Genomic DNA, 26,366 nt, shown 5'->3' with positions numbered 1-26,366 from the left:
ACTTGTATTACTTATTTTGATTCTGGCAGAAGAGAATTTTTTTTTTTTTTTGTCATTTGTTTAATCATAATGATAATGCAATTTTAATATTTACATACGCTGGTGCTTTTTTTTTTTTAAGATTTCACAGGTCCAGTCCTCTGCCCGTGATACAGGCGCTGACCAAGCTGCCAACCACTTGTTCAGCATGTGTCCGTGTGTCATCCCTTTGCAAGTGGTGATAGAACTGAATGATCTGCAGTCTGGCCTTGGGATACTATCACGAAAAACAGTGGAGTGTATTGTCTCTGAACCATATATATTGTGTTTGAGCTGACTTCAAGCATAATATGCTCCGTAATTGGTGTTACTTTATTTTGTTTCATAACTATGTGGGTTGCTGCTTTACGGGCAAGTGAAATATTTGTACACTTCCTTTATTAATTAATTCCTTATTTATTGGTGCCATTGCGTCTATATACTCATTCTTTACTTATATAATCCTACCATTTTTAGTGATAAATTGTATGACTTCCACTATTTCTTCTATTCTTCCAAGTTGGGTGCTTTTGTCAAAGGAGTATGTATTCTGTTATATAGCTACACTTCAGCTTGCTCTGCTTGAGTGTGAATGTTTATCGTGTGTATGTTTCAGTATGACTGTATGTGTACTTTTATGTGAGTATGGGTGTGTTATGTATGTGAATGTATGAATGTGTGTGTGTGTGTGTGTTTGCTATTCTACCTCTTATCCTATTTATCTGTCCTTTCTTTATCATTCTTTAGTCTTTACTTCTGTCTGTTTGTCTGTTCTGACATTCTCTTCTTTTATTTCTCTAGATTTGTGATGGCTACTAGTGTTGCTAAGAAGCGAAGTACATCACGGATACATTAATCATGGATTTACGTCAATCCTCGCTGATGGCATTTTCGAGAAACCCCAGTGTGCTGTATCCAAAGTGCTGGGGAACGATTTATGAGGCCTAGTAGGCTGAAGCATCATCTGATGACGATCCATCCACAGTATGCGGAGAGACACTGATTTCTTCAGGCGCGTGAAACGCAGAGTTTGGGAAGAACTGATGAGAGTGGTGCCTTCCAACAACAGACCGTAAGTGTAGTTGAGGTGCACTCACAATGAGGTTTCCTCGAAATAGCAAAGCAAAAGAAGCCCCATACAATTGGTGAACTTTAATGAAGCCATGTGCTTTAAAATGGCTCAAACGGGGTTCTTGGAGAGGCAGTGAACGTAAAATTCAACAAATTTCTTGTCAAACGATACAGTGAAACGGAGAATTTATGAAATGTCAGATGACATAGCGAAAAAAAAGTGACACAGGAGATCAAATTATTCCTTAACTGGTGTTTGCAACACAGCTGATGAGTCAACGGACGTGGTTTCGTACACAGCTACTAGTGTTTGTTATATGTTTTCTTGTGTGACGTCAAGGAGGAATATCTGCCTTGTACACAGCTTGAGTAATTCACCACAACAGCTGGGGATGGCGGAAAGCTGTTCAGTTTCTTCACAGCTAACAGGATCAGCTGGGAAAATTACACAGAGTCTGGTATGGATGGACTCAGGCGATGTTGGGATCAAAATCGGGTTCCAAAAGCGTATTGATGGAAGTATTCTGAATGCCAAGGAGCCATTGTTTGATGCATCGTTTTGCACTGGCGTCGAAAAACCTCCCTGAAGAATCCTCGTAAGATCCTGGAGGCAGGGTAAAATGTGTCAGGGCTTTGTGAAAGCTGGCGATCTGAACTCTCGCTTTTTCCAGAACCTTCAGAGACATGATTCAGAGCAATGTTAGAATCGAGTGTTTGAACTTCTGGGGAGCTTGTTGTTCCTGAAGTGTATGGAAAGATGATCTATTAAGTCACTTCACGAGGTGTTGTGGGGAGCCACGTTCTGCATATGTAGCAGATATATTTGAGCAGCTGGAACAGGCTGAATCTCGGTTGCAGGGCAAGGACAGAAATGTGTTCACCTCATGGATGGTTTTGTGCATTTCTTGCTAAGCTCCAGAATTGGCAAGGAAAGTCAATGCAGGAAATGCCACGGCGTTTGAGAATCTTTCAACTGTTCTTGATGAGAATGAAGATCATCTGCTTGACCCATCACTCAAAACTGAAACTACTCAGCACCTGGAAATCCTTGGAAAGTGTGAGCTCAAAAAAGTATTTCCCAGAATTCGAGGAGGAAGACGGGAAATAGGTGAGAATCCTTTCTCTGGCACTTTGATATTGCCAACATTCCCAATGATAAACAGACGAATTTCTTGATCTCAAGAATGATTCTGCTGCCAAAGATCTCTTTGCGAAGAAACATCTCGACTGTGTTCCCTGGTGCTCAATGTATCAATCATATCCAAAAGTTACTGAGATTGCACTTCGAGTCCTCTTGCCTTTTTCAACTACCTATTTATGCGAATCTGTTTTCTCCACCCTTCTACATGTAAAGAGTAAAGCTGAAACTGACTGGATGGACCTGGACATGGAGATGTGCATTGTCAGTGACACAACCTCGGATCAACTACCTGACTGAACGGAACAATGTCAGCCTTCCCATTGAGCTGTGATAAAATATGCAGAGGTCATTTGAACTTTTTCCCAACCAAATTCAAGTTTGCTGTGAGGTTTGTCTAGTAGTCACTCTAGTCTAGCGGACGTCAGTTATGTAAACTGTGTTCATCAAAATATAAGATAAACCTTGAGATAAAATAAGGCTATTCTTCATCTGCATTTCTATTTGTCAACATTATTTGTGGGGGAACACGAAGGAGGCCACGAGGATGTTGAAAATTCTGCCCCTGGTTTAGCCTGCCCCTGGTTAGCCTGCCCCTGGTTTAACCCGTCCCTGGTTTAACCCGTCCCTGGTTTAACCCGTCCCTGGTTTAGCCCGCCCCTGGTTTAGCCCGCCCTGGTTTAGCCTGCCCTGGTTTAACCCGTCCCTGGTTTAACCCGTCCCTGGTTTAATTTATACTAAGCAGAAATAAAACGGTATTATAAGGTCAATTTAGGTGTAACTCTTAAATATTTGTCATATTTCGATTACCTGAATATTTTTTTAATTATTGCATTGATTTTATCTGATAACTTAATTTATTTTTTATTAGTGTTATTATTATCCAATTATCGTGTTAGTTGTCCGAAAATCGTAGTAATTTTCTGATTACCGTAATATTTTTATTTATTATTTATTTTGTTTGTGGTGGGGGGGGGATGGCATTAATAATCTGATTATCGTATTTATGTTCTGATTATCGAACTCGTTTTGATTACTGGGATAATTTTCGGTATTGCTTTTTGGATTATCGTATTTCTATTCTGATTACCGTATTAACATTCAGATTTTTGCTCTTTTTTTTGTAATTACTGTTATAAATATCCCAAACAAGAGGATTAATTTTTTTGATTATTACAATTATTTTTCCCTATCATAATTAAATTTCGGATTATCGTAATTATTTTTTGGTTTATCGTATTATAATTATTTCTTTGATTATCGCTACTGCCCAACACTGATGAATGTGGGAGCCTGTAGAGAAAAATAAATTATCAGTAATTATGAGATTATATGAAAAATAACTTTGGGAGATTAAGGTCAGAGGATGTTGTGTGACCTTGTGTATACCGTAGTGAGTGTATACTGTAGTGAGTGTATACCGTAGTATGTATACTGTAGTGAGTGTATACTGTAGTGAGTGTATACTGTAGTAGTGTATACTGTAGTGAGTGTATACTGTAGTGTATACTGTAGTGAGTGTATACTGTAGTGAGTGTATACTGTAGTGAGTGTATACTGTAGTGAGTGTATACTGTAGTGAGTGTATACTGTAGTGAGTGTATACTGTAGTGAGGTGATACTGTAGTGAGTGTATACCGTAGTGAGTGATAACTGAGTGAGTGTATACTGTAGTGAGGTATACTGTAGTGAGTGTATACTGTAGTGAGGTATACTGTAGTGAGTGTATACTGTAGGAGGTATACTGCAGTGAGTGTATACCGTAGTGAGTGTATACTGTAGTGAGTGTATACCGTAGTGAGTGTATACTGTAGTGAGGTATACTCGTGTGAGTGTATACTGTAGTGAGTGTATACTGTAGTGAGGTATACCGTAGTGAGTGTATACTGTAGTGAGTGTATACCGTAGTGAGTGTATACTGTAGTGAGTGTATACCTGTAGTGAGTGTATACTGTAGTGAGGTGTATACCAGTGAGAAGTGATACGAGAGGATACCGTAGTGAGGTATACCGAGTGAGTATACCGTAGAGGGTATACCAGTTAGTGAGGTATACCGTAGTGAGTGTATACCGTAGTGAGTGCATACTGTAGTGAGTGTATACCGTAGTGAACTGTAGTAGGTATACGTAGTGAGTGTATACTTGTGAGTGTATACCGTAGTGAGTGTATACCGTAGTGAGTGTATACCGTAGTGAGTGTATACCGTAGTGAGTGTATACCGTAGTGAGTGTATACCGTAGTGAGTGTATACCGTAGTGAGGGTATACCGTAGTGAGTGTATACCGTAGGAGAGTATACCGTAGTGAGGGTATACTGTAGTGAGTGTATACGTAGTGTATACCGTAGTGAGTGTATACCGTAGTGAGTGTATACCGTAGTGAGTGTATACCGTAGTGAGTGTATATACTGTAGTGAGTGTATACCGTAGTGAGTGTATAACTGTAGTGAGTGTATACCGTAGTGAGTATACCGTAGTGAGTGTATACCGTAGTGAGTGTATACCGTAGTGAGTGTATACGTAGTGAGGTATACCGTAGGAGTATACTGTAGTGAGAGAGTATACCGTAGTGATCATACCGTAGGAGGTATACCGTAGTGAGTGTATACTGTAGTGAGTGTATACCGTAGTGAGTGTATACTGTAGTGAGGGTATACCAGTGAGTGTATACCGTAGTGAGTGTATACCGTAGTGAGGGTATACCGTAGTGAGTGTATACCGTAGTGAGAGTATACCGTAGTGAGGGTATACCAGTGAGTGTATACCGTAGTGAGTGTATACTGTAGTGAGTGTATACCGTAGTGAGTGTATACTGTAGTGAGTGTATACCGTAGTGAGTGTATACAGTAGTGAGTGTATACCGTAGTGAGTGTATACCGTAGTGAGTGTATACCGTAGTGAGTATACCGTAGTGAGAGTATACCGTAGTGAGTATACCATAGTGAGTGTATACCGTAGTGAGTGTATACTGTAGTGAGTGTATACCGTAGTGAGTGTATACCGTAGTGAGTGTATACCGTAGTGAGTGTATACCGTAGTGAGTGTATACCGTGAGTGAGTGTATACCGTAGTGAGTGAATACTGTAGGAGTGTATACTGTAGTGAGTGTATACCGTAGTGAGTGTATACCGTAGTGAGTGTATACCGTAGTGAGTGTATACTGTAGTGAGTGTATACCGTAGTGAGTGTATACCGTAGGAGTGTATACTGTAGTGAGTGTATACCGTAGTGAGTGTATACTGTAGTGAGTGTACCGCAGTGAGTGTATACTGTAGTGAGTGTATACTGTAGTGAGGTGTATACCGTAGTGAGTGTATACTGTAGTGTATACCGTAGTGAGTGTATACCGTAGTGAGTGTATACTGTAGTGAGTGTATACCGTAGTGAGTGTATACCGTAGTGAGTGTATACCGTAGTGAGTGTATACCGTAGTGAGTGTATACCGTAGTGAGTGTATACCGTAGTGAGTGTATACCGTAGTGAGGGTAATTTCTCTTTATTGTGATACGTAAATAACTTAGATTGTTATTTATATAAGAGAAGAGAGAGAGAGAGAGAGAGAGAGAGAGAGAGAGAGAGAGAGAGAGTTTCTAATTAAAAGGTTTCCGATAATCTAGTATGGAAGCCTCTTATAGGATATGAAAACCTGTGATTTTGGAAGCCTTTGTAAAGAGGTAAATTGTAGGGGAGGGGAGGTGATTGTGGAACCCTCATAAGAGATGTAGTGTCCTTCATCAATGGAGGTTTCTTTTAGGGGAGAGAGAGGGAGGGTTTGGAGGGGGAGGGAGGGAAGAGGGAGAGAGGGAGGGTTTGGAAGGGGAGGGAGGAAGGGAGAGAGAGGGAGAGAGGAGGGTATGGGAGGTGTAAGGAGAGAGAGGTAAGGGGTGATTGGTGCACTGGTGCAGCCTTCCAAGAGATGATAACCAGTGATTGAAGATGAACCCCATAAATGAAGCCAAGTGAGTGTCCAAATGTGAAAGCCTCTAGGAGACAAATAATGAAGCCCTCAAACGAGATCACCACACACACACACACACACACACACACACACACACACACACACACACACACACACACACAAATAACCATTTCCTGCTACTATATGCCAGACGCTCCCCGGCTTGACACAACCACTCCCCTGCTGACCTACCAGCCCCCTTCCCACTGACTTAGTAGAGAATTTGACGTAGCAAAACGCCTGGACAAACCTAAAATTAAAACGCTCTACCACCCCATTGACTTACCAATGAAACTATTCAAGGAGTTCTCCCCGAGCTTGCTAAACCCTCTGCTCCATCATCACCTCAGTCAAGCCAGATGCCCAGCTGACTGGAAGACCTCTTATGTATCACCAGAGCCGTCAACCAGCCCACAATCCTAAATCAGCTACGACCTATTGCAATCACCCCAATACCCAGCCTAATCTGTGAAAGTTTTGTGTTTGACTGGGCTTATGCTGATATTGCAGGAGTCGTAGACCCTCAGCAATTTGGCAACATGAAAACTTCCTCACCACTCTGTTGTCAGCTTTCTCGATTACATATACCGCCATCTCGAAAACGAAAACGTCTGTAGCTGTCGCGATTTCATACTAAAGCGTTCGACCTAGTCGACCAATATAATCATAAACAAAGCTATTGACCTCGGGCTTCGGAGAAGTCTCATACCATGGCTTACAGACTTCCTCAGTGACCGACGCCAAGCTGCACGCTTCCGAGGGCTGTCTCCACCTTCAGTCACTCACCTGTGGCGTCCCCCAAGGCCACCAAGATGGGACCACTCTGCTTCCTGCTCATCAAATGATGCCCCAAGAGAAACCCCTGCTCGCTGGAAATATGTCGACGACTCCACCATTGGGATCAGCGTCAACAATTCTGCTCCCAACTATACCGCCCTTCAGGATTTATTGACCAGTCTCCAAAACTGGGCCACCAACAACCATGTCACCATCAACCATACCAAGACCATGGTTATGCACATCAACCTCTCCTCCGACATTGTCCCACCTCCTTCCATTACCCTAGGTCCGAACACACCCAGGTTGTAGATTCCACGAAGCTCCTCGGCGTCACCATAGACAACAAACTAAATTGGAAACCACACGTCAGTGAAGTTGTCAAATCCTCCAGTTTCCGTCTCCACCTCCGCCGACTCAAGTCCTCGAGTTCCCACACGAGCTCCTCAGTGTATACACAACATTCATACTTCCCAAGCTCACCTATGCCTCCCCACCTGGTCTTCCTCAAATGCCAAACGTAAACACCTAGAAAAAGCAAAAGAGGGCATGCAAGATTATCTTCCCCTTCCTACCCACATATCAAGAAGCGCTCAACACACTGACCTCTTTCGATCTCCATCACCACGGCCCTACTGCAAATTAGTGTGAAGCCATCCCCGAACACCGGCCCCCTACTACCACCTGAGATCCCGTCCGAGAATTGCTGTTCGACACCACAACCGCATCCAGCCCATACGTGCACGAACTGATCGCTATAAGAACAGCCCAGTCCCAACCATTGTAAAAATTATCAATAACATGTAATAAATCAGTGTATTCACTCCCAGTAAACACTGCTCCCTACACTGTCACTATGTTGAAATGAACTGTAGTTTGAGCTGATCCCCATCTAAGTTACTATATGTCTTATTTGTGTCACTTATGTCACTTGTATATTATTTGTAATTCGTAACCCATTCCCCAAATATGTAACTGTATATTTTCAGCCTTCTGGCTGCCAAGCTCTTTCAATAAACCGTTAATTATTATTATTATTATTATTATTATTATTATTATTATTATTATTACACACACACACACACACGAAGCCTCCTCAGCGGGTATGTATGCATAATTAAACCTCTAGAACGCTATACAAACATTCCCATTAATACGAGAAATAAAAAAGAAGCCTCCTGGATCATGCCAACAAAGGCTTCACTTCACCACCTGCCCACCTTCTCTAAAGGACTAATTGTTTAACCATTATAATTCTTCCCATAGTTTGGCTTGTTCCGGGGCTGTAGTCTGGGGAGGGGGGTGCTGGGGTCTGTAAGAGGGGAGGGAGGTGCTGGGGTCTGTGTGAGGAGGGAGGTGCTAGGGTCTGTGTGAGGGAGGGGGTGCTGGGGTCTGTGTGAGGGAGGGGGGTGCTGGGGTCTGTGTGAGTGGAGGGGGTGCTGGGGTCTGTGTGAGGGAGGGGTGCTGGGGTCTGTGTGTGAGAGAGGGAGGTGCTGGGGTCTGTGAGGGGAGGGAGGTGCTGGGGTCTGTGTGGAGGGGGGTGCTGGGGTCTGTGTGAGGGAGGGGTGCTGGGGTCTGTGTGAGGGAAGGGGTGCTGAGGTCCTGGAAGAGGGAGGAGGTGCTAGGGTCTGTGTGAGGAGGGGCTGCTGGGGTCTGTGTGAGGGAGGGATGCTGGGGTCTGTGTGAGGGAGGGGTGCTGGGGTCTGGAAGAGGGAGGGAGGTGCTAGGGTCTGTGTGGGGGAGGGGGTGCTGGGGTCTGTAAGAGAGGAGTGGATGCTGGGGTCTGAAAGAGGGAGGGAGGTGCTGGGTCTGTGTGAGGGAGGGGTGCTGGGGTCTGTGTGGGAGGGGAGGTGCTGGGGTCTGTGTGAGGGAGGGAGGTGCTGGGGTCTGTGTGAGGGAGGGGTGCTGGGGTCTGTGTGAGGGAGGGGGTGCTGGGGTCTGTGTGAGGGAGGAGGTGCTGGGGTCTGTGTGAGGGAGGGGTGCTGGGGTCTGTGTGAGAGGAGGTGCTGGGGCTCTTTGTGAGGGAGGGGGGTGCTGGGGTCTGTGGGAGGGAGGGAGGTGCTGGGGTCTGTGTGGAGGGAGGGAGGTGCTGGGGTCTGTGTGAGGGAGGGAGGTGCTGGGGTCTGTGTGAGGGAGGGAGGTGCTGGGGTCTGTAAGAGGGAGGGAGGTGCTGGGCGTGTGTGTGTGAGGGGAGGGAGGTGCTAGGGTCTGTGTGGAGGGAGGGGTGCTGGGGTCTGTGTGGGAGGGAGGGGTGCTGGGATCTGTGTGAGGGGAGGAGGTGCTGGGTCTGTGTGAGGGAGGGGTGCTGGGGTCTGGGGGGACGGGGTGCTGAAGTCTGTGGAGGGGAGGGAGGTGCTGGGGTCTGTAAGAGGGAGGGAGGTGCTGGGGTCTGTGTAGGGGAGGGGGTGCTGGGATATGTTAGGGGGAAAGGGGTGCTGCTAGGTCTGTGAGGAGGGGGTCCGGGGTCATGTGTATGTGTAGGAACAGGGGGCGACTTTCCACATCGCACATCCACCAAAGTCTCTCTCTGGTATTCGGTTGGAGGGTTTGCCCTTAGTGGAGTATATTCTTAATAACTTGGAGAGATAAACATCGCAACATGTCTCGTTGCTTAATAATTTTACTAACAAAACATAATCTAACCTAACCTAACCTAACCTAATCTAATCTAATCTAATCTAATCTAACCTAACCCAACCTAACCCAACCTAACGTAACCCAACCTAACCTAACCTAACCTAACCCAATCTAATCTAATCTAACCCAACCTAATCTAACCCAACCTCAACCTAACCTAACCTAACCTAACCCAACCCAACCTAACCTAATCTAATCTAATCTAATCTAACCTAACCTAACCTAACCTAACCTAACCTAACCTAACCTAATCTAATCTAACCTAACCTAACCTAACCTAACCTAACCAACGCAGGAAAATCAATCATACTTCTTCCTCATCTTAATTCTTGTTTTTCCCAATTAATTATTTTCTTCGTTATATTCTCTTCTTTCGTTTAATAATTATCCTCATTCTTATCTTTACTTCCATTTATTCTATGTTCCTCACATTCTTCCTTTATTTCTTTATGTCTAATTCCTTTCATTTAAACCGTACCAAATCTCTCCGCCAGACCAGACCAGACAAGGCCAGATGGACAATAAGTTAGACAGCCACACACTAACACACAACGAGTTACGCCCCTATCATCATGGTGGCTTGTCCCTGTTATTGCCCCGGGAGCTTATAATGACAGGCTGTGGGAACTAACTTGGTCTTGTTGATGACAGTAATTATTAAGAATAGGAAGAAAGTTTTGTCCCGTGTGTGTGTGTGTGTTGGGTGGTGTGTGTTTGAGGAGAGAAGATAAATAATGAAGAAGAAGAAGAAGAAGAAGAAGAAGAAGAAGAAGAAGAAGAAGAAGAAGAAGAAGAAGAAGAAGAAGAAGAAGAAGAAGAAGAAGAAGAAGAAGAAGAAGAAGAAGAAGAAGAAGAAGAAGAAGAAGAAGAAGAAGAAGAAGAAGAAGAAGAAGAAGAAGAAGAAGAAGAAGAAGAAGAAGAAGAAGAAGAAGAAGAAGAAGAAGAAGAAGAAGAAGAAGAAGAAGAAGAAGAAGAAGAAGAAGAAGAAGAAGAAGAAGAAGAAGAAGAAGAAGAAGAAGAAGAAGAAGAAGAAGAAGAAGAAGAAGAAGAAGAAGAAGAAGAAGAAGAAGAAGAAGAAGAAGAAGAAGAAGAAGAAGAAGAAGAAGAAGAAGAAGAAGAAGAAGAAGAAGAAGAAGAAGAAGAAGAAGAAGAAGAAGAAGAAGAAGAAGAAGAAGAAGAAGAAGAAGAAGAAGAAGAAGAAGAAGAAGAAGAAGAAGAAGAAGAAGAAGAAGAAGAAGAAGAAGAAGAAGAAGAAGAAGAAGAAGAAGAAGAAGAAGAAGAAGAAGAAGAAGAAGAAGAAGAAGAAGAAGAAGAAGAAGAAGAAGAAGAAGAAGAAGAAGAAGAAGAAGAAGAAGAAGAAGAAGAAGAAGAAGAAGAAGAAGAAGAAGAAGAAGAAGAAGAAGAAGAAGAAGAAGAAGAAGAAGAAGAAGAAGAAGAAGAAGAAGAAGAAGAAGAAGAAGAAGAAGAAGAAGAAGAAGAAGAAGAAGAAGAAGAAGAAGAAGAAGAAGAAGAAGAAGAAGAAGAATCAAATGAATAAATTAAAACATAAATAAACAGGAGTGGAAACCAATAAGTGTTCGCCTTTTCTTAATCAGTCATCCGATCGGGTTCCACAATTCTCGGCACTAAACACTACCAGGTGATGGTCCTTATACCCCGCTGGTGTAAAGGTCACATTACTCTGACCTTCCCAACCTGAACCACATTCAGGTACAGTTGGTTGTGGTTTAATTTGTTTATTGTTTGTAATTTTTCAACGTAGGAATTTACTTAAGCAACTGAGGAGTATATTATCGGTTTAGGTTTATTTTTGCTGAGAAATGGTTTAGTTCGGAGAGAGAGAGAGAGAGAGAGGAAAAGAAAAGAAAAAAAAAAAGAAAGAAAGAAAGAAAGAGAGAGAGAAATAAAAGAAACAGAGAGAGATAAAATATTACCAGTCCTTGTTGTTGTTCCCCGATAAGAGAGACCCAACACCTGATCTCACACCTGTATGTTGTGGATCCATACTAGTTAACACCTGCTGCCTTCACCTGCCATTCCCAGGAGGGAGGGGGGGAGGTGGAGGACTGAGAGGGGGAGGGACTGAGTAAACACACACACACACACACACACCCACACACACACACGCAAACGCACACACACACACAGGAAACAACTGGTTAAATCAAGCGTAGTTTTAACGTCGGGTTGGCAACACTGTTTAAAGTTGCTGCTGTTGCTGTTGTTGTTGTTGTTATTGGAACACGGGCCAATAATCCGAGAGATTATCCAGAGTTAAGTTGTCAGGTAAGATTAAGCTTCATTAACCGATTATTATTAAAGGTGCGTGGTGCGTCTTATGGAGAGGTCATAGTGGTGCCTTATAGAGGTCATAGTGGTGCGTCTTATGGAGAGGTCATAGTGGTGCGTCTTATAGAGAGGTCATAGTGGTGCGTCTTATGGAGAGGTCATAGTGGTGCGTCTTATGGAGAGGTCATAGTGGTGCATCTTATAGAGAGGTCATAGTGGTGCCTTGTAGAGAGGTTATAGTGGTGCATCTTAGGGAGAGGTCATAGTGGTGCGTCTTATAGAGAGGTCATGGTGGTGCGTCTTATGGAGAGGTGATAGTGGTGCGTCTTGTGAGGTCATAGTGGTGCATCTTATAGAGAGGTCATAGTGGTGCGTCTTATAGAGAGGTCATAGTGGTGCGTCTTATAGAGAGGTCATAGTGGTGCGTCTTATGGAGAGGTCATAGTGGTGCATCTTATAGGAGTCATAGTGGTGCGTCTTATGGAGGTCATAGTGGTGCATCTTATGGAGAGGTCATAGTGGTGCGTCTTATAGAGGTCATGGTGCGTCTTATGGAGAGGTCATAGTGGTGCGTCTTATGGAGAGGTCATAGTGGTGCGTCTTGTAGAGAGGTCATAGTGGTGCATCTATAGAGGTCATAGTAGTGCGTCTTATAGAGGTCATAGTGGTGCGTCTTATAGAGAGGTCATAGTGGTGCGTCTTATAGAGAGGTCATAGTGGTGCGTCTTATGGAGAGGTCATAGTGGTGCGTCTTGGAGAGGTCATAGTGGTGCGTCTTATAGAGAAGTCATAGTGGTGCCTTATAGAGAGGTCATAGTGGTGCGTCTTATGGAGAGGTCATAGTGGTGCGTCTTATGGAGAGCAGTCATAGTGTCTTATAGAGGTCATAGTGGTGCATCTTATAGAGAGGTCATAGTGGTGCGTCTTATAGAGAGGTCATAGGTGTCTATAGAGAGGTCATAGGGCATCTTATAGAGAAGTCATAGTGGTGCGTCTTATAGAGGTGCTAAAGGTGTCACTGTGGTGCTAATAGTCATAGTGGTGCATTAAAGGGTCATAGTGTTAAAGGGGTTTATAGTGGTGCTAAGATGTGTCATAGTGATGCTGAAAGGATCATAGTGGTGCTAAAAGGGGTCATGGTGATGCTAATATGATTCATAGTGGTGCTAAAAGGATCATAGTGGCGCTAAAAGTGGTCATAGTGGTGCTAAAAGTGGTCATAGTGGTGCTAAAAGTGGTCATAGTGGCGCTAAAAGTGGTCATAGTGGCGCTAAAAGTGGTCATAGTGGTGCGTCTAATAGAGGTCATATATAGAGAAGAAAATTACAGTATGAAGATAATTTATAAATGGCAACTAAACATAATCGCATTTTTGTTTTTATTCTATATATATTTTTTTTAAGTTGGGTCATTTTTTCATGTAATCCCCCCACCCCCTCCCTCTTCCCCTTCCCCTCCCTCTTTCCCCCTTCTTCCACTTCTATTATTCCTTCCTCTTCCTCCTTCCCTCCTACTCCCCTCCCTCTTCCCCTTCTTCCTCCTATTCCCTTCCTCCTTCCCCCTCCTCTTCCCTTTCCCTCCTATTCCCTCCCTCATTCCATTTCCCTCACCCTCCCTATCCCTCTCCTCTTCTTCCATTACTGCGATGACGTCATTTTATTTTCATGCCTCCCCCACCTACACAGACCCCAGGGACCATGATAAATCACCATCAGGCAGGAGGAAGAAGGAGGAGGAAGAAGTGGAAGAGGAGGAGGAATAGGAGGAGGAGGAAGAGGGTAAGTGAGTGTGTGATGGTATTGGGAGAAGGAGGAGGGGGGGAGGAGGCAGATGAAGAGAAGGAAGAGAAGGATAGAAAATTGGGATGAGAGAGAGAGAGAGAGAGAGAGAGAGAGAGAGAGAGAGAGAGAGAGAGAGAGAGAGAGAGAGAGAGAGAGATGAAACAATTAAGCAGTGTTTATTTTACAAGTTGGGCGGGGTTCAGTTTGTTTACATCCACCGCCTCCCTGCCAGACCTACGACGTCATTCACTTTATTGTTATGGTTGTGACGTTCGCGTGTTCAAAAATCCGGATTCAAATACGGATTCAGATACAGAAACATCTCCTCGACTTTTTTTTTTTAAATTGTATGTATTTATTACTGTTTCTGATGATGTGATAAATACTAATTAATTGACAAGTATAGGGAATACGGGTGATTGAAGTACAGGTACGGTAATTATCAAGGCCGGTAATACAAAGGTGTTTAGGACTTATGGTAACTTTGTGTATGAGAGAGAGAGAGAGAGAGAGAGAGAGAGAGAGAGAGAGAGAGAGAGAGAGAGAGAGAGTTAATTGTCGATAAACAAAATTAATCTGAATTAACAATTGATTGGAGATGAGGAGAAGAAGGGAGGATGGGGAGAAGGAGAGAAGGGGGAGTTGGGGAAGAGAAGAAGACGAAGAAGAGAGGGAGGGAGAAGAGAGGGAGGGAGAAGAGAGGAGGGTATCTCACTTAAAGTACCACCTGATACAGCCTCATTCTTCCTATCATTAATGGGTTGATACACACGATGATGCTCTTTGGGAAACAATTTAGTCGTCAATCACACGTAAATGCCAATTAAAACCGACTCTATTATCACAACCCCCCCATCCCATTAGGGCACTCACGCAAACAGTCTATTTCCACAAGACAAATTCTCTATCAATCATTAGCTACAAAATTCATACATAAAAAAAAAATCTTTGCTTCATCGTGAAACTATTTTCTAAAAACTCTTGAATACAAACGATGATAATTTTTTTCCGTAGTCAATTTTATCTTTTTTGTTAAGAAAATAGACTATAACAATAATAATAGAATAAATACGATAAAATAAAATAAAATAAATTCATTCTCATTAATGAAAAATATTGACCCAAAAAAAAATTCTTTGATTTGAAGGTTTGAATTTATTTATATTTTTTCCATTAGTTGTATTTTTATTATACAATATTGAAAAAATAATAATAATTTTCTATGATACACAAATCCCCCCGTCTCTTATTATAATACGAAAATAAATTTATATTCATATACATGAAATTAAATAAATAAAGTAAATAAATAAATTAAGTAATTCTCTATAATAAATAAAATCCCCCCAAAATGTTTCAAATGCCGAGTCGATTATTTGTTTGTTTGGTTAAATGTTTCATCTTAATCACATCCGAAGCATAACACCCGAGCTCCTTAATGAATGACTCCTTAATGAATGACTCTCCGAAGCGTCTCAACTCGATGGTTCAACTCAATCATTCCCGCACTGTGCCCGACTCAGACCTCAGTGCCAAAGTTCACCTCAAAATGAATACAAACATTTGCAATTTCGCTGCCTAATGGCGACCAAACTTTTACTCAGCCATTTTTTTTCTTTCATTTTTTTTCTTTTTTGCAAAATTTTGACGTTAAAAATATCGTCAGTGATGAAAAATGAATAACTGTAACTTACCAGAATGTATTATATATTTTGCACTCGTGTTTCAATTCAGTGTTAATTTTTGTTTTATTTTTTTTTATTTATATCCAGATAATCATAAAAAAATGACATTCATTTAGCAGAGAAAATTATTTTATTACCATCTTTATTAAATTAACTTATTTTTCCCCTCATTTTCATATATAAATTTATTCTGCCAAATTACTATCAGATCTTAATTAAAATTGTCAGGTAATTTTTCTTATACATTTATTATAATATTAAATGTTCTCTGGCCATTTCAATTATTTTTTTGGCTTTCAGTCTTTTTAAATATTCATCGACTTCATAAATTTATTCTGAAATATTCGTAGAGTCTTTAAACTCGTGTTGCAACATATACTAAACTTTTTTACATTCCTCTTTTAGTATTCATCGAGGCTCTAAACTTGTTACCAGACACAACATTCACGTATTTTTTTCTAAACTCATTTTCATACACCTATCAAATGTTTAAAATAGTTCCAAAGTGTGATACAATGGGTAGAGTTCTTGTGTGTGTGTGTGTGTGTGTGTGTGTGTGTGTGTGTGTGTGTAGGGAAGGTAATATACAGGTGTAGCGTCTTAATTAGGAGCACACCTGAGCAATAAACTATTATTATACAAAATTTTTTTCAATTTTCCTTCAAGTCGATCAGTAATGGAATTTAATCTTCTCTATTAGAATATTCAGACCTACCTCTCAGATCTACCTCTCAGACCTACCTCTCACAGCCCCATCTTATCAAACCCATCCACTGAGACCCCTCTCACTTAGCCCCATCTCACACCCCTCTCATAGCCCCATCTCACACCCCTTTCATAGCCCCATCTCACACCACTCTCACAGCCCCAACTCATATCCCTCTCACAGCCCCCTCTCACAGCCTCTTCTCAGACCCACACACCTCTAAGACCCCCACTCCAGTCCCCTACGCCGCTTTATATCTTCAAAACTCATTTTCAAACATCCATCTCTCCACTTTACAGCTCACACTCCAACACCCCACCTTTCCCCTCTTCTTTTTTTAGTCTCCCGACCAATTTTCTACTTCCCAAACATTAATTTTCAACAGTTCATCCGTTTCCTTTCGCTATAAAACTCACAGCAAGCCATTAACACTCACTATTGACACGTGTGAAGGGGAAGGAAGGAAGGAAGGAAGGAAGGAAGGAAGGAAGGAAGGGATAAAAAAAAAGACTGTCGAATATCTATAAACACAGAAACCTTTTACAGTATCTATAAACACAGAACCCCGCCCCCCCTCCCTCCTCACACTTCACTCAACCCCACGTGTTTAGGGAGCGGGGAGGAGCAAAATAAACACGGTGTCGGGCTATGTGAACCTCCATTTAACCGAGTCCAATGAGCTCACTCCGATGTTGCTTGCTTACTTAAAGAGAGAGATATAGAGATAGAGATAGAGAGAGAGAGTCGAAAAAATCCACTGAAATGACTTTAGAATCGAGTAGCTTTGTATAAAGGAAGAGGAGGAGTGAGAAGAATGAGATATATAGAAAAAACATAATAATTGTAGTGGAATTGTCAATTATTGGTACTTATTATTATTTTATATTTAAGGAAAGTCGAGAGGAGAGAATTATAATAAACAGATAAAAGATAAAAGCAAATAAAAAATAAAAGAGACAAACGAAGACAAAAAACAAGAAAAGGAAACCGAGAAAAAAATAATGTCAAAACTGTAAACATCACCCCCGCCACCACCACTACCACCACCACCACCACCACCACTGTGACCACCACCACCACCACCGTCATCACCACCGTTACTACCACCACCGTCACCAGCACCACCACCACCACCACCACCGTCACCACCACCACCACTGTGACTACCACCACCGTCACCAGCACTACCGTCACCACCATACCACCACCACCACCACCACCGTCATCACCACCGTTACTACCACCACCATCACCACCACCACCACCACCACCACCACCGTCACCACCACCGTCACCACCACCACCACTGTGACTACCACCACCGTCACCACCATCACCACCACCACCACCACCACCACCACCGTCACCAGCACCACCGTCACCACCACCACCACCACCACCACCACCAGTAATGAGGAGCATCAGAGGCAGATACCAGAATAGTGTTTGAATCCAATTAGGCTGGAGATTAATTACGATCGAGGAGTTTACAATCATCAGTGAGGTGGTGGTGGCAGACGCCGAGGGAGGCCAGCGGGTGTGGTTGGTGTGGTGGCGGTGATAACAGGTCGTCGAGGATCTTGGTGGCCTAGGGGAGAGAGTGTGTGTGTGTGTGTGTGTGTGTGTGTGTGTGTGTGTGATGAGGTGTGAGGGAGGAGGGTGAGGTGGTATGATGGAGGGGTTGATGGGGAGTTGTGATGGAGGATGGGATGGGGAGAGATGGGGACGATGGAAGGGGTGTGAAGGAGGAGGGTGAGAAGAGGAGGAAGGAATTGGAGGGTGGGGATAAAGAGGAAAGAGAGAGAGAGAGGTCGTGAGGGGAATGGGAGGGGTGATGGGGGTCAGAGGGAGGATGGGAGAAGAAGGTGAATGAGAGGGGCGCTGGTGGTAGAGCGGTACCGCTCTTGCCTCGCAAGGAAGATGTCGCGGGTTCGATTCCCGGGCCGGCGGAAGTTGTTTGGACACTCTTTCTAGTCCCCTTGGTCCCTGTTCACCTAGCAGTAAAAGTAGGTACCTGCTGTAAATCGAAAGTTGCGAATTCGTATTCAGGGACAAGTTGTTGGAGCTTCCAATAACTTGCTTAGACATAAACCATTGACTATTCAGGCTTTTACGCCCTTGACTCTTCAGGCTTCTACGCCCTTAACTCATGAGACATAAGGCAAGCATGAACTTAGCATGCTTCCTTGTTGGGCGCTGTAAACGCTTCACCTTACACAAGGATGTAGGGGGGGGTGCCCCCCCCAAAAAAATGAGAGGGAAGAGAGGGAGGGGATTGTAATGGAGGATGAAACAGGAGGGTACAAAGGAGGGAAATTATGAGGTGAATGGGAAGGGAACAAGGGGAAGAGGTAGAAAGAGTGGGGAAAAGGGGAAGAAAGGGGAGAGGCGGATGAGGAGATCTGTAAGAGGTGAGAGAAAGAGAAGAATGAAGAGGTGAAGGCTAGGAGAGGAGAGGGAGAGATCTTGGAGGTCATAATCACAAAAGGGGAGGAAAGGGGAGGGGAGGCTATAATAAGGGGAGAAGGAAGATGAGGTTCCCAGCAATAGGATGGGAAAGAAAAAGATTCCTAGCAGAGAAAGAGAGAGAGACGCGGCAGGAAGGGTAAGAGGGGATCCTACCAGATCCCTCAAACAAGTCTCATTTCCTATTCCGAATTGAAGGCTTTTTACGACGCCTTGAAGGAGAGACAAGACACTGCCAATATTTGTTCCTTCATGTTGTTATGTTGACGTGTGTGAGGCCCTCATGCTGCTGTGGGTAATTTCAGGAAAAACACATAATAATAATAATAATAATAATAATAATAATAATAATAATAATAATAATAATAATAATAATAATAACAATAATAATAATAATAATAATAATAATAATAATAATATTAACAATAATAATAAAAATAATAACCTTCCCCTCACACACAAAAAAATGACACACACACACACACACACACACACACTTCTACTACTTTGCTGTCACTCGGAATCGAGTATGACGATCATCAACTATGATACAATGATATGAGTTATAAAGGATGTCACCTACGTTGGTGATCTCTGAGGTGACTAAAGAGGCCGATACTGGCTTGGCAGGGTCGTTCACAGATGATGCACATGTGGGGGGCTACATCTAGTGCGGGAGGGGCGGCGGCAGCGTCTTACCGGCGTTGGCGCTTGTCTGCCTAGGTATGCAGTCGGGCTAACTCGAAAGTATTGACACCTCCTTGTGTGGTGCTCCAAGCGTTACGGTGTGAAGTAATCGACTCGCAGGTGAGGGGGTCGATTTGGCATTTTTTAAGGTTTGTCTTAAGACTATCCTTATACCTTTTCAGTTGCCCACCAGCGTTACGTTTACTATTCGTTAGGTGACTGTAAAGTAGCAGCTTTGGCAGTCTACTGTCGTCCATGCAGGTAAAATGGCCAGTCCAACGGAGTTGTTCATAGGTAATGGTAGCCTCGATGCTCCTATAGTTGGTGTCAGCAAGAATACTGACATTTGTTCTCTTGTCATCCTAGCGTCAAGTGCCTTGAGGTGCCTCCTTTATGTGACCCATGTCTCGCTGCCATATAACAGGGTGGGGAAGACCACTGCTCGATATACAGTACGTGTAACTTTGTACATAATTTCAGCTCCTTACAGCTGAAGACACGGTTTCGGAGTCTGCCAAAGGCTTGAGATGCATATCTAATCTGATGTTGAATCTCTTCATCGATGTCCACGTTGGTGGACAGGTGGGAGCCAATATACCGAAAGTGGGTAACATAACAGAGGGTAGTACCGTTAAGTTGGATGGATGGTGTAGGTGTGGCTGAACCAGGGGCAGGCTGAAAGAGAATCTGAGTCTTACGTACATTCATTTCAAGGCCAAAGTGTGCATACGCATCTGCGTAGGTGTTCAAGATCTCCTTCAGGTCGCGTTCAGTGTGAGCGACAAGGGTGAGGTCGTCTGCATACTGAAGTTCAGTAATGGAAGCTGCCGACACCTTTGTTGCTGCCTGTAGTCGTTTATGTTTTATAACTCTTCATCCGGTACTGGATGTTCACCCTACTAGTTAAATCGGCACTGGCACGAGTAAGGAAGGCAGCCTAGAAAATAGAGAAGAGAGTTGGTGCCAGTACACACCCTTGTTTAACCCCCATTTGGATGGGGAAGAACTCAGACTGGGTGCCATTGTGCAGGACACTACCGTTCATGCCATCGTGAAGTTGCCTCGCAATGACAATGATTTTCAGTGGGCAGCCAAAACGGCTGAAGGTACACCGGAGGGCTTTTGTGTTGACTGAGTCGAAGGCCTTGGTTAGGTCAATGAAGGCCATGTACAGGTCACGACACTGTTCCCTACCCTTTTCCTGTATCTGGCGGGCAGCAAAGATTATGTCAGTGGTGCCACGTGATGGTCTAACTCTGGAGCCATACTGAGATTCTGGGAGGTAGTTTTCCGCCTGAGGAAGAAGTCTGTTTAGGAGGACTCGGGCGATAATCTTGCCAGCTACGGAGAACAGCGAGGTCCCCCGGTAGTTGCCACAGTCTGACTGGTCTCCCCTGTTCTTATAAATATTGACGATGGAGGCGTCTTTAAGAAAGTGGGGACGGCTGGTAAGCAGAGGTCCTCCTGCTTTATACACCTCGGCTGGGATTCTATCAGGCCCTGAGGCTTTGTAATTTTTCATCTGTTTGATGGCAGTAGCTACCTCATCCAAGGATGGAGAATAGCTGAGATGGAACAGCTGCCGCTTTCTTCTTGCGGAAGGTATCAGCTTTGATCCGGGACTGAGGGATGTTCTGCCAGTCATTTAAAGCAGCATGTTTATCATCGACGAGTACATTGATTGCCGGGTCATTTTCATCAAACCAGTCCTGGTGCATTCTTTTGATCTGGCCGAGGGTCTCTCTGCAGGTTTTTGTCATGACAGTGTCGAGAATACCCTATTCGGCACTGGGATTTGGGTAGTTTGTTGTCGGGTTGTTTATCAGCCTATGTTCAAGCTGCTCTCTGAAAGCATGTGCTACTGCTGGATCCTCCAGACGCTTAGTGTTAAAACCTCTTCTGGAGGCTTGCTGCCTTCGCCATTTTGGGGTGACGTGAAGTGATAGCTTGGCTCTGACGAGCCGATGATCAGTGTCGCAGTGGTCTGAGCCACGCATTGCTCGGGTAATGAGGATAACTCGGCGATCTCTTTCTCTGACAATGATGTAGTCAATGAGATGCCAGTGTGTGGATCGAGGGTGTTGCCACGAACTCTTTTACTTGTCAGCCTGCCTAAACAAGGTATTGGTGATAGTGAAGTTGTGTACAGCACACGTGCTGAGGAGGAGTAGGCCGTTAGGATTACACTTCCCTAGTCCATTTCTCCCTATGGTTCCCTGCCAAATGTCAGCATCACTGCCAACTCTGGCATTGAAGTCACCAAGGAGCACAACCTTGTCTTCTCTGGGGATGGAGGTTAGCACTCTGTCAAGGTCGGCTTAAAAGGCCTCCTTGATGTCATCCTCTGCATCCAGTGTTGGGGCGTATATACTAATGAAGAAGGCATGACGTGAGTGATTCAGTGAGACTCGGAGCGTCATGAGGCACTCGTTGATCCCAATAGCCATTTCAGTTGGCCTGTGTAGGATGCGTTGGAGGATGGCAAAGCTGACTCCATAAATGCGGTTTCTGTGAGTTGACCCCTGTCTGGAAGCTGGGACTCACTAATGGCTATGTCGATGTTATACCTAGCCAGCTCTTTTGCCACAAGTGCGGTTCTTCTTTCAGGACACTCATTTGTGCCAGTATCCAGAAGGGTCCTGACATTCGATGCAGCGACCATAAGAGGTTGTATAGTTTGTTTTTGTTTGGATCTGTGATTATGATTGTGTTTTCGCCCGCACAAGGATGACATTCCTGAGTGCGGTTGCCCAGTCAGGTTGTTTTTTTAGGCAGGCTATGTTTAGGGCACCTTTTCTAGCCCCCCTCCCCATGTGGGGTGAGCAGAGTGGCTCCTCGAAATGGCTGCTCAGTCGCACAGACAGGACCGGATTGCACTGTTACCTCGATCCCAGTGCATAAACGATCATCTTAGCTGTGCCGCCCATGTGCAGAGTTGTGACTAGAGACGCCCGGCAGTCATCTCTGCCTGTCCCTGTCGCCACTTGTCCGTCGCCATGGGACTTTTGGGGGTACAGGGGTTTTGGTATTGATGAGAGGTATGATGAGCTGGTTGATGGGTGCGCGTGAGTTGATTTATGTGGTCAGGCAGGAGCACAGGCTGCAACCACACATCTTGGCTCTCCCTTTTCCTGATTCAGTGGTGCAAGTGTTGCAACGACTGGGGAGGGGGAGAGGGAGAGTTGCAATGGACTGCCGATAGTCCAGTTTGTTGGGTTTCGCCTTAGTAGTCTGTCCATTAGGCATTGCCTTCGTCCGGCGGTGTAGTCGTTGGGTTCCCTTGTTGGTCACCTCTTCCGCCTACACCGCTGTTGGGGTCATGTTGGGGCTCTGTAAGCATGTCTGCGACGTCCCTCTGGAGCCCACTGCTACTCCGACATCCACTGCTGGTCTAGCCTGGGCCCACGAGGCACCCAGTTACCGCATGTTACCACGAGGAGGCACATCAGGAGTCTTGAAGGTGAAGAGGCTGTGTACTGGCAGAGGACTTCTTATGCAAATTGCTTCCCTGTTCGCCACGAGGACTAGCCAGCAATGGTAAATGAAAGCGAGAGGAAGCAAGCAGCGCTTGCACCTAACACTACCATAATACTGCCACACTAGACGCATTACACCACCCTGTGCACACACACACACACACACACACACACACACACACACACACACACAGTGTCCGTGTGTAATGAAATTACCATTTCTGCCTATTCTGGTAATGTGTTTGTTCCGGTCGCCTAATGTGTTGTTTGTGTGCCTATACTAACCTACCCCAACCTGGGTTTTAACTTAAACTCTTGCCACCTTACTTATTTCACTCCAAACCCAACACAACCTGGGGAGGTGAGGGAAGGTGGGGGTGTGGGGAGAGTGTGGGGAAGGTGGGGGGGGTGTGGGGGTGGGGGGAGGTGGGGGGGTGTGGGGGGTGGGGAAGGTGGGGGGGGTGTGGGGTGGGGAAGGTGGGGGGGGGTGTGGGGGTGTGGGGGGTAGTGTAGAGAGTGAGGGAAGGTGAGGGGGTGTGGGGGAGTGAGGAATGTGGGGTGTGGGGAGTGAGGGAAGGTGAGGGGGTGTGGGGAGCAGTGAGGGAGAACAGGGGAGTTTGAGGGGTGAGGGTGAGGGGGTGTGGGGGGTGGGGAAGGTGAGGGGTGTGGGGGGGTGAGGGAAGGTGGGGGGGGGTGTGGGGGGTAGAGGGGGGAGGTGGGGGGGTGGGGGAGGGGAGGGGGAAGGTGTAGAGGTGGGGAAGGAGAAGGTGGGGGAGAGAAAGTGTAGGGGAGGAGGGGTAGGGGGAGTGCAGAGAGGGGTGAGTGGGGGGGGGGTGGAGGAGGTGAGGGAAGGTGAGGGGGGGAGTGTAGAGGGAGTGAGGGGAAGGGGTGAGGGGGGGGGGGAGGAGGGTGTAGGGGGGGTGTAGAGGGGTGAGGGAAGGTGAGGGGGGGGAGAGGGAAGGTGGAGGGAGTGTGGAGGAGGAGAGGGAAGAGGTAGAGGGAGTGAGGGGGAAGTGGGAGGGGGGGGTGGGGAGCAGAGGGGAAGGGAGGGAGGTAGAGGGAGGGAGGGGGGGAGTAGAGGGAGGAGGGAAGGTGAGGGGGGGGTGAGAGGGAGGAGGGAAGGTGAGGGGGTGTAGAGGGAGGGAGGGAAGGTGAGGGATGGGGGGGTGTAGAGGGAGGAGGGGAAGGGTGGGGAGTGTAGGGGGGAGGGAAGGAGGGGGTGTAGGGGGGTGTGAGGGGAGGGGAGGGAGTGGGAGGGAGGGGAGGTGAGGGAAGGTGAGGGGGGGTAGAGAGGGGAAGGTGGGGGGGGAGGGAGGGAGTGGGGGAGGGGAAGGTGAGGGGGTGGGGGGGGGTGGAGGGAAGGGTGAGGGGGGAGGGGGGTAGTGGGGAGTGAGGGAAGGTGAGGGGGGTGAGAGGGCAGGGAGAGGGGAGTGAGGGAAGGAGGGAGTGTAGAGAGAGGAGGGAAGGGAGGGGGGTAGGGGAGGGAGGGAAGGTGAGGGGGTGTAGAGGGAGAGAGGGAGGAGGGAAGGTGGGGGGGAGTGTAGAGAGAGGGAGGGAAGGTGAGGGGGGGCAGAGGGAGGAGGGAAGGTGAGGGGCAGAGGAGGAGGGAAGGTGAGGGGGGGTGTAGAGGGAGTGGGAAGGTGAGGGGTGTAGAGGAGGAGGGAGGGAAGGTGAGGAGCAGAGGAGGAGGGAGGAGGGGTGTAGAGGGAGGAGGGAAGGTGAGGGGTGTAGAGAGGGGAGTGAGGGGAAGGTGAGGGGGGTGTAGAGGGAGTGAGGGAAGGTGAAGGGAGGTAGAGGGGAGTGAGGGAAGGTGAGGGGGGTGTAGAGGGAGGAGGGAAGGTGAGAGGAGGTAGGGGATTGAGGGAAGGTGAGGGGAGGTAGAGGGGGAGGGGAAGGTGGGGGGTGGGAGAGGAAGGCAGGGGAGGAGGGAAGGGAAGGGAGTGTGGGGGTGGGGAGGTGGGGGGTAGTGGGGGAGGGGAAGGTGGGGGTGGGGGGTGTAGAGGGGAGGAGGGGAAGGTGAGAGGTGGGGGTGTAGAGGGAGTGGGGGAGGTGAGGGGGTGTGGAGGGGTGGGGGGAAGGTGGGGAGGGTGTAGAGGTGAGGAGGTGGGGGAGTGTAGAGGAGTAGGGAGGTTAGGTGAGGGGGTAGAGGGGAGGAGGGAAGGTGAGGGGTGGTAGAGGGAGGAGGGAAGGGCAGAGGTAGAGGGAGGAAGGGAAGGTAGAGGGGGGAGGTGGAGGGGGGTAGAGGAGTGGAGGAAGGTGAGGGGGGGGAGGGAGGGGGAAGGTGGGAGGGGAGAAGGGAGGGGGGTGGAGGGAGAGGGAAGGTGAGGGGGCAGAGGTGAGGAAGCTGGGGGGGGGAGGGGAGTGGTAGGGAAGGGGGAGGGGAGTAGAGGGGAGGAGGGCTGGGTGAGGAAGGAGGGAGTGAGGGGAAGGTGAGGGGAGTGTAGAGGGAGGAGGGAAGAGGGGGAGGGAGAAGGGAGGGGAGGGGAGGGAGGGGAAGGGGAGGGGGGTGAGGGGAAGGTGGGGGAGGAGGGAGGAGGGAAGGTGAGGGGGGGTGAAGGGGGGTGGGATGGAGTGAGGGAATTGAGGGGGGGTAGAGGAGTGGGGGAAGGTGAGGGGAGGTAGAGGAGTGAGGAAGGTGAGGGGGTGTAGACGGGAGTGAGGGGGTGAGGGGGGTGTAGAGGGAGAGGGGAAGGTGGGAGGGGAGTGTAGAGGGAGTGAGGGGAAGGGAGGGGGTGTAGACGGGAGTGAGTGGGGAAGGTGAGGGGGTGCAGAAGAGGGGTGAGGGAAGGGGAGGGGTGTAGAGGGAGCAGGGAAGGTGAGGGGGGGAGTGGCAGGGGAAGGTAGGGGGTGTGAGGAAGGGAGGGGGAAGGTGGGGGGGGTGGAGGGAAGGTGGGGGGGAGGGGAGGAAGGTGAGGGGGGGTAGAGGGAGGGGGAAGGTGAGGAGGGGGAGTGTGGGGTAGAGGGAGGAGGGAAGGTGAGGGGGTGTGGGGGGTGAGGGGGAAGGTGGGGGAGGAGGGAAGGTGGAGGGGTGTAGAGAGGGAGGGGGGGAGGGGGTGTAGAGGGAGGAGGAGGTGAGGGAGGGAGAAAGAGGGGGAGGGGGTGTAGGAGGTGAGGAGGGAAGGTGGGGGGGTGTAGAGGGAGGGAGGGAAGGTGAGGGGGGTGTAGAGGGAGTGAGCGAAGGTGAGGGAGTATGGCAGGAAGGAAAACTGGAGGTTAAGGAGGAAATTAAGGAAGATGTCAAAGAGGAAGTCAAGGAGGAAGTTAAAGGGAAGTCAAAGAGGAAGTTAAGGAGGAAGTGAAGGAGGAAGATAAAGAGGAAGTCAAGGAGGAAGCTAAAGATGAAGTCAAGGAGGAAGTTAAAGAGGAAGTCAAGGAGGAAGTCAAAGATGAAGTCAAGGAGGAAGTTAAAGAGGAAGTCAAGGAGGAAGTTAAAGAGGAAGTCAAAGAGGAAGTCAAGGAGGAAGCTAAAGATGAAGTCAAGGAGGAAGTTAAAGAGGAAGTCAAGGAGGAAGTCAAAGATGAAGTCAAGGAGGAAGTTAAAGAGGAAGTCAAGGAGGAAGTTAAAGAGGAAGTCAAAGAGGAAGTTAAGGAGGAATGGAAGGAGGAAGATAATGAGGAAGTCAAGGAGGAAGTTAAAGAGGAAGTCAAGAAGGAAGTTAAAGACGAAGTCAATGAGTAA

At 46.6% G+C, this 26,366-nt stretch overlaps 1 protein-coding gene across 1 annotated transcript; it reads left to right on the top strand.

The window, feature by feature from the left end:
- Positions 1-1,709: 1,709 nt before the first annotated feature.
- On the top strand, positions 1,710-26,366 carry LOC121879813 (uncharacterized protein PF11_0207-like). The gene is made up of 4 exons (XM_042386606.1): positions 1,710-1,788; positions 2,003-2,146; positions 2,253-2,491; positions 25,968-26,366. The coding sequence occupies exons 1-4, from the start codon at positions 1,710-1,712 to the stop codon at positions 26,364-26,366; spliced, it is 861 nt and encodes a 286-aa protein (XP_042242540.1).

Source organism: Homarus americanus, unplaced genomic scaffold (assembly GCF_018991925.1).
Source record: "Homarus americanus isolate GMGI-L3 unplaced genomic scaffold, GMGI_Hamer_2.0 scaffold15068, whole genome shotgun sequence".
In the NCBI taxonomy this organism is placed as follows: domain Eukaryota; kingdom Metazoa; phylum Arthropoda; class Malacostraca; order Decapoda; family Nephropidae; genus Homarus; species Homarus americanus.
The sequence above is the reverse complement of the archived record's forward strand: the minus strand, read 5'-3'. Positions and strand labels throughout refer to the sequence as shown.

What these genes read in the sequence shown, in the direction of transcription:
- LOC121879813 (XM_042386606.1), top strand. Translation starts at nt 1,710, where the DNA reads ATGTGTCAGGGCTTTGTGAAAGCTGGCGATCTGAACTCTCGCTTTTTC. An exon ending in GAGACATGATTCAGAGCAAT is followed by an intron (nt 1,789 to 2,002) that starts GTTAGAATCGAG and finishes TTTCTTGCTAAG; the next exon opens with CTCCAGAATTGGCAAGGAAA. An exon ending in CCTGGAAATCCTTGGAAAGT is followed by an intron (nt 2,147 to 2,252) that starts GTGAGCTCAAAA and finishes AATGATAAACAG; the next exon opens with ACGAATTTCTTGATCTCAAG.